The sequence below is a fragment of the Denticeps clupeoides genome, chromosome 18 (assembly GCF_900700375.1).
Source record: "Denticeps clupeoides chromosome 18, fDenClu1.1, whole genome shotgun sequence".
NCBI lineage: Eukaryota > Metazoa > Chordata > Actinopteri > Clupeiformes > Denticipitidae > Denticeps > Denticeps clupeoides.
This window is the reverse complement of record NC_041724.1, coordinates 10038348-10051858: the sequence shown is the minus strand read 5'-3', so window position 1 is coordinate 10051858 and position 13511 is coordinate 10038348. Positions and strand designations below refer to the sequence as shown.

Sequence of the window (13511 nt, the reverse complement as noted above, 5' to 3'; positions counted from 1 at the left end):
GCCCAGACACTTCTGCTGCAATATCTGCTGCATCCCAAACACTCTTGCCTGTCAGTAGACACGTCGCCTCCTCGTCGCCTGTTGGTGCTTTCTTGCAGAGTCATGATTTGCTGAGTCATTCCTGGACGGACGCGGGGTTAATGGGTTAACATTCAAGTGGTAAAGGTCACGAGCAGTCGGGGCCATTACTCAGCGCTTGTGTAACACATGTCCCCCCTCACAGGGAGCAGCGTGCTGTTCTCTCATGTATATTTCATTGCGCTTGTGTATTTGAGACTTTGTAGGAACACACAGGCAAGGTGTCCTTTTTTCTGCTGAATGCTAAACAGGGTCTTGGAGCACTTCTCTTTTATTTATTTATTTATTATTCCTTCTGTTTTCAATTTACAGCATCTTCTCTCCATTTGCTGTCCTTTTCTTTATCTTTGAACCTTTCTTCCCCTTTTCCTTGCTCGTCGAGACAGTAGCGTTCAATTTATTTTCCTTCGGCCCGTTCCAAATGAATCGAACTGCTGTAGCGCGCCCTAATGAGCTTTTGTCAATTGCATAAATGTAAGTATGCACAATTTACGTGATGCCGTCGCCCATTTACGGGAATGCTTTGCCATTATAAACAAATAAAGAGCGCTATTGCCTGGAGGCTCACGCTGGGAAGTGATTCAGCGCGGCGACTGGTGCATGTGCAGAGAGCATGAAAACCCACGGGGTCCCGGCCCGCGGGGGACGGGGGGCCATTCCGCTTGCATTTCCATCACCTGAGCTTGCCACGCTGCGGCCCGCGCTGCCGCACACAGTCTAACCCCATTACTCTTCTGAGGAGGAGGCATATTCATGCTCTTACTCCCAGCAGCCCGGATCTGCGGCGCAGCGCTGACGGCAGCATATGCGCGACCTGGCAACTGCCGAAGATTGCGCTGCTGCCGAGGTGCCAGATATTCTCAAGCTAATATTTCTACAGCTGCTGCTGCTTCTTTTTTCTTCCCCCTCCCTCTGAAATGTGGATTCCTCTGTTTTTCGCAGAGTCTTCCACCTCTTCTACTACTTACTTATCCTTGTCATGTCTGCTGGCACAGAGATGGGGTCGTTTTACTTCTGACACGCTGAGGGCAGCTTGCCAGGCCTTGGCTTAATTTCATCCCCCCCCCCCCAAGCCACGGCTACGGCTAATTCTGCTTCTGCTGCTTCGCAGGAACACGCTTGCTCTGACAGTTTTTATTGCATGAATGTGTGTGGAGCAGTAGAGTGCCTACTCAATGCAGGACAACTGCTTGGATAACACTGAACACAAAAAGTTGTGTGTTCTCACAATTCATTAAGTTGCATTATTTATTTATTTTTAATAATTATTATTAAGCCTTTATTTAGGCCTGCCACTGTTATTATGTAACTTAAACTTGTAAAATTGTAAACTTGTAATGTGCATATTGTTCTTAGACAGTTACGCTTACTCTAAATGATAAAACAAAAAAAGAAGACAAATTATGTTCGGGGATTATTTGAAATGAATCACCTAAATGTAATGTCTGTTGCTGGTGTGCATGTTTACAGTGAAAATGTCAGGCTGATAAATCCACCTGAAAGTCATAACCTTGAAATGTGAAATGAACGAGTAAATCTTAAGTGGATGCCGGATAAATGGGACAAGATTTACCTTTAGGCCTCGACACAATGGTGAGCATGGAACCAGTGGCCGGAACCAGTGAGCATCTTCTCCAATATTGGAACGTCCAGAAGAAATATCCAAAAATCGGAGGTGGGAGTCCAAAATCCAGGCTGGAAACAATGAGTGGCTCTCACAACAGTTCAGTCACTGAAACCAAAATTGTTCCGAACAAATCATCCTGACAACTGGTCGACTTGCTCATCATTTTTTATTGGCCTTGTGGAGGAGATATAGTGCATATATTAGAGACCGGCGACACACTGGTGATCTTTCCAAATGTAGTTCCTCACCCAGCAGTCTCAGGATGTTATGCTGCACTATACGTGGTTAACCACAGTCCCAGTGTAACTTGCTGTGTTCCAGAATGGCCAAACAAATGACAGTGCAACCACAAAACTGTTTACAGTCCCAAATGTGCTCAGGACAGATTGATGGTGGAGAGCATCCAGTTTAGCCTTTTGTTATCCCATCAGGTGATTCTCAGTAGATGCTGTGGATCCCTGTCGGACGTCTAATTGGATTTCTTTCCATACCTTCTTTCTGTAGGCCTGAATTTTTCAGTGGCTTGACAGGGAATCACTCTTCATTTCATCCTGAATATGTGCCTTCCCAATGATATCTCTCGTAATGATGCTAAATCTAGCATGCTTAATTGGACCAGTGAACTACATCATTGGAGCTGGAGCTGCCCTTCTATTGGTCCCTTAGGCAATCCCAGTCACGTGACACCAAGCAGAACAGCGTAGCGAAGGAGGCAATGAGTCTGACTAAATGTGTGAGAGAAGGCTTCGAGCTGGAGAAAGAAAAGCTTAATGACATAGACAGTATAACTAGAGTACAGCATGTATATGTCATTCACTGCTCTCTGGCACTAGGCTGTTGAGCATGTTCTTCAGCTTGAACGAGAGGGTGTTATGTAGAAGATCATGTCCTTGAGGAGTGTAGGTTTGTGAAGTGCTTTCTGAAACAAAGGTCTTCATAGCAAACGTTGCATGCCAGTTTCAGGCTCTTCATTAGCACTCCTTCACACGATGGCCAATTTATCTGCTGGCAGACTGACAGAGATCTTATGGAAATGCATAAACTAGTTCCTGGGAATTTCTGATAGCCTCTAAAATGATGGTTAGTGCATTTTTTCACCAATGAATCTAGAACTGTTGCTAGAAGACTGAAGTAAATCCTTAATAATGTTGTAGTTGACTTAACCGGTTCTTCTGTCCAAACGTCTGAAAAATGTCCCCTCCATCTACACCACAAGGTGAGCTTCGGTTCCTCCATATTCAACTTTGCACAGTGTTGGCTCTGCTCACACCGGCCCTCATTCGTCGTCTGTGCCAGCCCGTGCTCGTAATTTGATGGGTGCTAATTGACTCCCCCCAGACTCATTTGTCATGCTGCATTTGGTGATCATGATGTCATTGGGACGAGACAGTGTGCTGACCCTGCTATTTATTTACAGCTTTGTGGTGCTCCTTTGCGTCTTGGTCCAAATACTGACTCAAATCAGTTCACACCGACTCTATCTAGAGTCTCCCTTTGCTGTAATAATGAATGCTGTATTACAAAAGGAAAAAATGCCCTACCTCTCCAACTGACGGGCGGGTAGAACCAGACTTGATCTGTAGGTACAAAGGTCCGCCAAACACTTATCTTAGATCCGCACCTCTAGCTCGTTGACTCTGCGACTGAGATGCAGATGAGCAAGTGGCCCGGTGCACCTCGCCAGTGATGATGTTCCATGCTCTCCAGTTCTGAGCAGTGCCCCGCCCTACGCTGTCGTCTTGGCATTTCTCGCCCAGGAAATGCCTCGCCATTGGCATTTATCCTGCACAGTGAGGTCAAGGATCCTGATCGCACTTGTCATTTACCCTCCCGGTGTTTAAATAGCACAGCACCGTCAGGCTCTGTAGTATGTTCCTCTGCACGCTCCTGGTGACCCGGCCCCCCGTCCAAAAAAAAAAAAAAACCAAAACACAGGCCTTCAACATGTCACCTCTGATAGACCCATAATTACTCCTTGTCACCCCAGCCTTCGCTGGCATTTATTGCAGATTTGAATATTTTACCCAGCAGATGGTGGGAATGTCACATCATGACACTGATTTATTCATCTTTATCCTTTCCCCAGAGTGGAAAGTACCAGTCTGTCACAACTGGATTGCTTTAATAATGCTCTGTCATTCTATCGCAGTTTATTTATTTATTTAATAATTATTTATTTTATTTATTTATTCCCCCTCCGCAGTAGATATAAACTGTACGCCTCCTCCAGGAGGGTCACAGTGGCAAGGCCACTCTCCGTTCCCTCGGCTCAGATCAGGGATGCAGCCCGGTGGATAATTGCCGTCTGATCCTCTGCTTTCGGCTAATAGCACATAGGCAGCTGGTAAGTCGTAGCGATGCAGCGGCCGGCTTTTAAGTATCGACAGTGATCCGCATGCTCTCAGACGTTGTGTCACGGGTCACGTTGGGAGCGTGCATCGGTTGAGGACGTGTGCATTGTGCAGTTCCGTGGGAAAGATGCAATTACTGAAACTCCTCTCGCGCGCTCTCTGTTCTGTCTTCCTCTCTTTTTTCTTTCCTCCCATGAGCATGAGCTGGCCTTAATTATCTTGTGCGTTTGCACCTTGGCTGCTGTGGTGGCGAGTGGCACCGGCAGCTGCAGGGCTCCGTACCTCGGCTGGCCTGCCTCCATTTTGGTTTTTAGAGGCAGATTAAGGAGTTCGGAGACCCATCTGACTGTGGATTTTGGGATTAGTGTAATAAACAGCCGCTCTTGTTGCTCTTCATTGTGAAGCCGTGAGATTACACGGCGGAGGGAATGAGGGAAGACGGGGACGAGGAGGGAGCGATGTTCGTTTCATTTGCATCCAGAAAATTCGGAGAGTTAGGGATGCAGGGAGAGGAGGGAAAGGGATGGAAGAGGAAACCAAGAAAGAGGGAATTAGAGAGCGGCCTGGCATGACCTCTGATGACCCTTAAGATACTTTTGCATCTTGAGAAAAGCAAACATCAAATAAAACAGATGCACACACCCTGTGCAAGTGTGGCAGCAGCCTGTCAAATAAAACACCAAGTTAGGTCCAAGCCAAACTTAATACAAATCTTTCACCAAGAGTAGTAACGTTTCCATGTAGGCTCACTGTTTACACCCTTGTATGGATGGAAGTGTGCAAAATATATATCCAGATTTAAGTAGCAATGCCTCTAGCACTACTGACAACACATTCCACTGTCTCCATGTGTCCACGCGTTCACGGTCTCATGTAACCTAACTGGACATCTAATGTTGACATGCAATGATTGGCGAGTGCAATTAGCACAAGTTAGGATGCAAAAGCTCCCTGAAAATTACTGCGTGAGGGGGTAAAACTGACTTTTTTTGCTAATTGCTTGATGGGGACGGTCCCCACTCGTGCCTCCAAAGGTCTTTTAGACAGTTTTAGTCTTTTTGAAACTGAAGTGATTGTCATTGTGATACACAGCAGAGCACACGGTGACACAGTGAAATGTGTCCTCTGCTTTTAACCATCACCCTTGGTGAGCAGTGGGCGGCCATGACAGGCGCCCAGGGAGCAGAGTGTGGGGACGGTGCTTTGCTCAGTGGCACCTCGGCGGATCGGGATTCAAACCGGCAACCTTCTGATTACGGGGCCGCTTCCTTAACCACTAGGCCACCACTGCCCGAAGTCTTCAATCCATGTAGCAAATCGGGTTGCTGTATTTATGCATCATCTGGTGACCATTTAAACTTTTGACTTAGAATCAGGATGGTTGCCTCACCTACGTGTTCACCTTCTGATTATTTTTCATGGGGACACGTCTACTTAAAGTAGTGTCAGTCACATTTTAATGCGGTTTGATTTGCAGGAAAATTATGTAAACAATATGCAAATTAAAAATGAGCTACAATTACTGTCCGTGCAACAAACACATTCTTCAAGGATGCAAAATCTTGTCTAATTAACATTACCGAGGTAAAATTATTTGCACCCCTAATTTCTATGCTGTTATAAGTATCAGTGTATGCTGTTTAGACTCTTTACATATGCATCTTTGTTCTGTATATTATATACCTACAGTTACCATAGCTTTACTAGGTTTACTGTATTTGCATCCTGTACTATTTGTATCCTGGTCTTGTGCAGACCTGCATTCATGGAACTTTATGGATGAAAATGAACAGAATTATAAATGAAACAGAAACAGAAATTTGATCGCCGAGAGACACTCCTTTTCCTTTTTTTTTTTTTTTTTTAACAGATGCAAGTTACTACACTCTGTGACGATTGCTACTTGCAGACACATTTAAATGACTATAAATACACTGAGTAATCATAGCAATGTGTAAAGGCTGCATATGACATCAGCAACACGAAGGACAGCTTGAGCCATTTCTGCTGAATTGGTCAAGTAACAGATTTTCGTTTGCTGGCACAGAATGGTGCTTGGACTCAAAATGGCCGCCACGTTCCAGCTGAACCCGGGCCATCCCCACGCTCAGCCCCTTTCCCGGTCCACACAACAGATATCAGACGTGATTAATGACCCTTGCCTGGAAGAGGATCCACTCATTAAGAATCTCAGTCGAGTTCCACACAATGCCAGTGTGTTCTGACCTTGCCCCCCGCCCGGCCCGCATCAGAATATCCACCCCAGTTCAGCTTCGCATGGGTCTGCACTTACAGGAAAGGAAAAGGCGGACAGTAATTAAAGTCTTGTGTCAGGGAAGTTGAGCAGGTGGCGGGGGCGCTGGAGAACATACCATCTATATTCCGTCCATGGACGGTGGTGTTCCTGTATGTTTTCACGGGTACGTTTTTTTTTTTTTTTTTTTTTTTGGGCTCCTCCGAAATAACTGCAGGCAGGTCCGCCCCGCCGGGAGACAATTAGTCAGTGGCTCTGCGCTGTTTTCATCATCCTTCGTGGACACCTGGTGCCACTTTATTTATTGAAAGACTTGCAAAAGTGCCTTGTTTGTTCATAGGTCTGTCTGCCACCACACGCACCCGGGATAGAAATGGTTCTTCTTGTGCTTATCTTTTAATTGAAATGAACCCAGTAGGTGTCCTGGGAATCCTGGAAGGTAGCAAGATCTCAGCTGCTTCACCTAGGGGAGAGGTGCAGGCTGGGATAGCGGGGGTTTGTTTTTGTGGGCCGCTTCCACAGGGAAGGGTTGCTTTGACATGTAATATGAGGCTCCTCACACTATATATGGGATGCTGCCGCACATGTCTGATTCCTCATAATGCACTACAAATATAGGGTGTCTAAGTACTGGTGTGGGGCCTGGGTATTAGGTTTTATACAAGGTGTCACTACACTAATTGTTATAGGATTTTTTTTATATATATTTATATTTATATACAACACAGGCCAAATGTTTGGACATCTTCTCATTCAATGTGTCCTTTTTTTAAATGTATTCTTTATTTTCATGAACATTTACATTGGTAGATTCTCACTGAAGGCATCAAAACTATGAATAAACACATGCGGAGTTATGTACTTATGTAAAAAAAACAACAGTAGATTAGATAGACTTTTCACTGTAGATTTTGACATTAATATAAGATGCCTTTTTTCAATGTTAATTTAAACACTTTTTTCCAAAATATTTGGTGTTTTTTGCCAGTATTGTATTTTTGTTTAGACCATGAGTGTAAGGTGTCAGACATTTATTGAGGGAAAAGTAATCAGGAAAATGAAGTTTTTTAACAATAAGACATTTCCCCCTCTTTGATACAGTGCATGCTGAATACAATTTCATAGCCAGTATATTTCAGCGGCTTCATCAGCTTTCTCAAGGATGACACTTATTTTGCACTAGATCATTTAAGCATAATAGGAAGAGTTGGAAGACTTTTAGCTGTTGTGTTTCAGAATTTGCTATAGAAGCAAGAGAAGTGGGTAACACACTCGCCTATGAACCAGGAGACCCAGGTTCAAATCCCGCTTACTACATATGTGTCCCTGAGCAAGACACTTAACCCTAAGTTGCTCCGGGGGGGACTGTCCCTGTAACTACTGATTGTAAGTCGCTCTGGATAAGGGCGTCTGATAAATGCTGTAAAGGTAAGATTTTATTGCAAAAACGAATAGACAGTTCTGGACAGTGCTAAATTCTTTGTTGCATAGTTAAAACCATGACCTTTACAAAGAAAAACAGAAGTAAATATACAGTAAATGTGTGTGTCCAGCACCAGTCAATACTGCGTTATCTTTAACCTTGAGCTGCACACGTGTGGGCAGCTGGTGATTGATCTTCTGTCATCAATCTTGAATTGTTCCACCTACCCTGCCCCCCCTCCTTTCCTTCCATTTGATACATCCCTCCATCCACTCTTCTGATCCTACTCGTCTCCCCAAACACGATATTGAGCCGCGAACTCCAGCTGTTGAACATAGCCTCGCTGCTTCTGGACACTCACTCTGCCCTTCCCCCCTTCAGAGTCCATAATTGAGCTGGACAAGGAGCGACCTTCTTCTGCTGGGCTCCTTGTGCCGCTCCATTCAGGATTCCCAAAGTCATCCCAGACAATAGCAATTCTTGGCATCAGACATTTTTGTGTTTAATAGCAGCTGTCCTTCACCATGTGTACATGTGAATGGACTAATGTTCCTCCCGCTCTCCCTGCACAGTTCAGCAGACCTGTCTGAACTCATCAGTTAATTTTCAAGGCCACGATGAGCACAATTAGCAGTGCAGGGCAGTGGAACTTCACCAGCAAGATAGCCTGCACCATAGCTGCTATTCAAAAAAGCGATTTGCGTGCTGATAAAATGATGTTCCACAATGAGACATTTCTGCACGTTAACAACGTCTATTTATCAGCAGACATTGCCGGGCTGAAGTGAAAATGACCTTGTAGCAGTCTTTACTCTCCAATCAGTATTAATAAAACTGTCATCCAGATGGCTCCTTCTGTTTCTCTCTTCTTTTTATCTTCCTCTCCCTTGGTGAAAGTCGGATAGCAGATTAGATCAGAATATAGAGTTTAGATTAGAAAGAATTAGAATGTATGGGTAAGAGAGAAGGGTTCTGGTCCCTGTGGGAACATTTGTTGCAACTGCAGTGTGGCTGCTGTGGATACACACACACACACACACACACACACACACTTGAGATGCTTACAGGTGTTTTCTAAGTTGCTGTGAGGGGCAGTGGTGGCCTAGCGGTTAAGGAAGCGGCCCCGTAATCAGAAGGTTGCCGGTTCGAATCCCGATCCGCCAAGGTACCACTGAGGTGCCACTGAGCAAAGCACCGTCCCCACACACTGCTCCCCGGGCGCCGGTCATGGCTGCCCACTGCTCACTCAGGGTGATGGGTTAAATGCAGAGGACAAATTTCACTGTGTGCACCGTGTGCTGTGCTGCTGTGTATCACATGTGACAATCACTTCACTTTTACTTTAAAAGTAGGTAGAGTGCAGTGAGATGTAAGGATAAAATTAAAGATATACAATACATGTGTGTGTATGTTTGTGTAAACTTTCATAAGAAATGTTATAGAATGTAGATGCAGGGGTATGCACTTGTTTGTTGTAAATTGTTTTTGCCAGGTCTGCATTTAATGCTGAGTAGAGTCTGCCCTGGCCCTGTTCCCAGTTGGAATCCTCTCCCTTTTCCCACTACAGCTGCTGCATTTCTAGTGCAACCCGTACAAATACGTACAAATGCCAGGAAACATTCCTTTTTTTCATCAGAGAGTCCTGTTGAATTTGCTGATTGACCAGCGTGTTAGTTCTATTTGTGTCTAGCTATTTGCAACACAATATATAAAACGAAATAGTAACCGGGAAGAGGCCCGTAACCATTCTACCAGATCCTCCAGGCCTGGGGAGAGTTGTACCAACCAGTCTTTCCTACATGAGCCTGCCCGTGGGAAGATCAGACACATTCTCATGGGTGCAGCAGGGCTTTGTAGTGGAGTGATTAGGGCGCCGTGTCAAGTGGGTGATTATTGATTAGCATTCATGTGACGGTGATCGGGTGTGAGTGCGTCGAAGGTGCAGCAGCAGTGATATTGCATGGCATCGCAGTTGTAGGTGAGAAATATCCTTCTTCTTATTGGTTCTTTTCAACTTATCTCAGTTTTCAAGAGACACTGCGGAGCTTCATTAAAATCTAAAAATGTTAAAGTTCGTATTATAGCCTGTCTGTGGCAGGCTTATGTGTGGATAAAAATAAATAAAGCAAATACTGGCAATCCAATATTTTTCCTAGTGTTCAATTTATTAAGAAACATATTGATTCTCTTTCCTTTGTAGAGTAATTGGCGTCGATAGAAACCCTGCTACCTCCATTTTAACCACACAGTAATGCTCCATGATGAAGTGTGGAGAAAGCCCTAGGGTAATGTATATTATAGATCACCGCTGCCCACATTCGGTACGGGAAAAATACTCTCTGCAATGTGTTTTGTGTTTCCTGATTAAAATGTCTGACTAAAAAGACTTTCTTAATTAGCTAATTAAACACAATGCTTTGGATTGTGAAAAGAAAATAACTCTTTGTCTTAGATTGGACTTCACAGCACATAGCCTCTGGTCCCTGACCTTCAGCACTTGTTCGGCAGATAATGTTTGACGAGAGTGTGACAAATGTCTTGAGGCTGTATTATTATGTCCATGAGGGTGTAAAGTTTTTATGATCGGCAGAAAAGAGCTGAAAGATCAGGTGAAGATGAGTGCGGAGGTGTGCTGGCATGTTCTTTTACAGAGGCAGGTGTGAATTGCCTGGGTGTGAATTACCCAGAGTGCCACAGGGAGCTGCTTTGACTGCCGTTATCGGTGATGGAGAGCCAGGCCCGGCGATCGTGTTATCGTCCGCCTCTACCAGGTTTTACCAGGTTCTCCTCAGGGTTGGATGGAGAGACGCCTCTCTTCAAGGAGGGGTGGGTGGACTGAGTTAGAGGGGTGTTTGGGTTCAGAGAACCTTCAAGCTGCAACACACACACACACACACACACACACACACACAGGCATCTGTGATTATTCCCTATAGACTGTCTCAGTGGGAATGCGATTCCTTCTGACTGTGATAATGAGGGAGAGACTGTGAATGCCCTCAAGTCATTTCTTCTCTCTTCCTGTCCTCCTGGTCTTCTGTCGCCATCTCTCACGGGTAACTGTGCCACCGTCCCGAATCCCCCTCTCTCGCTGATTCCGTCTGTGGGTTGTGTTGTCCTCATCCCGACTTGCTATATAGATGCAATTTTGGCCATTTCTGTCTACAGATAGGCTGCATCCACATGTTTTTGTTTAATCCCACGTCTCTTGTTATTTGAAGGAATATCTCTGTAATCTGATATAGCCTGAGGTGATTCAAAGTTGGACCTTCAAAGTTATATTATATTGATACCTTCTCTCTAAAAGCCTTTTCATGTTTTACCAGGTTCTAACTTTCATCCCTGTGATCCCTCTCTGCCCTTTGCAGGTGAAGGATTAGAGTGACCTTGCCCCCTCCACGACCTTCGGGAGCAGACTCCCCTCCCCTGTCCCCGTCCCTGCCCTGCTCCTCTCTGACGCAGCCATGGACCTGAAGGACCGGCGTCACCGCTCGCTGACTCGCGCCCACTGTGGGAAGGAGCTTCAGTACACCTCCGCATCCCTGGACAATGAGGAAGGCCGCGTGCCCACCCAGAAGTCCTACAGCTCCAGTGAGACGCTCAAGGCCTTCGACCACGACTCCCACCTGCACTACGGAGGCTGTGTGGCAGAGCTGGTCCACCATGAAGCAGACGAGTTCTCCAGACAAGGTACAAACATGAATCTTTTCATAAAACTAAATGAAAATATAGACCAGTGTACCATGTGGGGCCTCGGTATCAGTTGTGCACTGATTCCGTATTCACCTTTGTAATCCCTTGCCCGACCGGGCCGCGAGGATACCTGCTGCACGGCTAATCTGCATCTCCCCTGGCCCGTTCACGCTCTGAAGCTCACATTCCCAGCCAGACCAGTCACTGCGCTCACCTCACGAGCCTCGGAATAATCTCCCCCACGCACATTTCGGGTCGCCCGATCCCACCACGCGTGCTCCCCAAGCATATGGCACCAATTAATCACTTTCTCCGATCTGTGCCAACAAGTCTTCCTCGATACTTTATGTGCTAGACCTGTCAGTCAAGGTGTGCTTAAGGACGCGGGGCAGACGGCCAAGCTGCCCAGCAGTTGCATGCACAAACAGCGTGGCATTTTGTTCGAAGAGAGGGCTTAATATGACCTGACTGGACAGCACCGCGGTTGATGAATGGCCTGAGATCCGCTCTGGCCCTCAGACATTGTTTCTGCAGTGCTGCCGAGGTCACTAATTAGACAGTTGAGAACCACTTTACATCTCCTTCCTCAGGCAAGAAACATCGGAAAGCAAAATGCTGGAAATGTTCAAACAAGAAAATGGTTTTGTTTTTAAGGATCCAGCAAGCTCTGAAAGGAAAGAGTAGACCATGATTAAATGTTAATGCACCTCAAGCTGAGCCCTGACTGATTTGCCACTACGTGGTCGATGGAGATTGTATTGAGGAACATGTCTTGGCGATGGCATGAAGGAGAGGCAGAATACGCAACTGCATGACAGACTGAAGTATGTGGGACACAAAGAAAAAGGCACAAGGGCTGAAATCCCAAAAGCACAAAGCACCCAGGCAGGTACTGAGAATGCACACGTCTGCTTTTATCATAAGCCTATTGATTAGTGGAAGACTCTCGTCCAATGGTCTACCTAAGAAGATAAGTTACAGACCATTCAGAATTCTGCAGCATGACCAACTTTTGACTGATCCACTTTCACCTGTACTCTTTGATACAGAATAGATTTTTAATGTGCTTGTATTGGCTTCTAAATCAATGGACAAGCCCCTTAATGCTTGTTGAGTGTGGTATTTAGTGAGTATGGAACAGCCTGTCAGATGACCTGCGGGTTTCAAAAAGATATAGTTCTGTAGCTCAACATTTTTTCTTTTTATATTTATCTACTTTTTCTGCCCCCCCATGCCCCCCCCCCCCCCCCCCCCCCCCCCCCATGCCCCCCAACTTACTATCTGCACGAGAGAACCTACATAAATAATGTCTGTCTGTCTGAATGATTGACTAGTGCAGCCTTCACAGGAAAGGTAGAAAAAAGACAAGGACACATGAAGGACGTTAAAATGCTAATCCTAATTAGAACTATTTAACAAATACCTGAGAAATTTTCATTGTACCCCAAATAACACTGTTTTGTCTATGACTGCATCCATGGATCTGTCATTAGCAATCGTAAAAAAAGGCCCCATGCGGCATTTAATGGTTTCTTTAAAAAAGTGAATGGCAAAAGGTTGTCCAACTCAAACGTATGTATCTTATTTTTCTGAGACCAAAAATACAAGAGCAGAGAATGTCAACCATTTGTTCTGTACTCCATATCAGGTTGTCTTCTGTAAATCCACACCACCAAACAAAGGTATGAGCAAATAGCGACATATTTTTTTATATATTTGCCACATAGTTTTTGATATATTTGTAATCAGACTCCCTTGTTCAATACCCGCACATATTCACTCAATGACAGGTGACTCAAATTGAACTTTTTTCGGCGTCTGAAATAACTTGTGATGTTGTCTGGGGAAAGAGCTTGTCGCTTAGACAGATGGGGACACCAAAGCCTACATGAGATACAGCCTGCGGTACTCTGTGTAAAAACCCATGAACACCGGCAGAGAGAGGAACTTCAGGGCGACAGATTGATGCTTCCTCCCGATCTAGCTCGGCAACTGCAGATGCATCCGTGGGATGTGCTGCCACGGGAGACTTACAACGCGTTGAAACCATATGTAACAGTGCTCGGAATCCAGCTTTCCCAGCAA

At 45.3% G+C, this 13511-nt stretch overlaps 1 protein-coding gene across 6 annotated transcripts in view; it reads left to right on the top strand.

Moving 5' to 3' along the window:
• Positions 1–13511, top strand: part of tenm2a (teneurin transmembrane protein 2a) — a 352857-nt gene that overhangs the window by 140099 nt on the left and 199247 nt on the right. For 5 of the 6 annotated variants that reach the window (XM_028959730.1, XM_028959734.1, XM_028959732.1 and 2 more), the window contains exon 2: positions 11102–11423. In XM_028959730.1, coding sequence (XP_028815563.1) covers positions 11198–11423 — 226 coding nt within the window. In that variant the 5' untranslated portion in view covers positions 11102–11197. Of the gene's footprint in view, positions 1–10706; positions 10790–11101; positions 11424–13511 lie in introns of those variants that run through there. The other variant, XM_028959729.1, reaches the window with a different exon arrangement.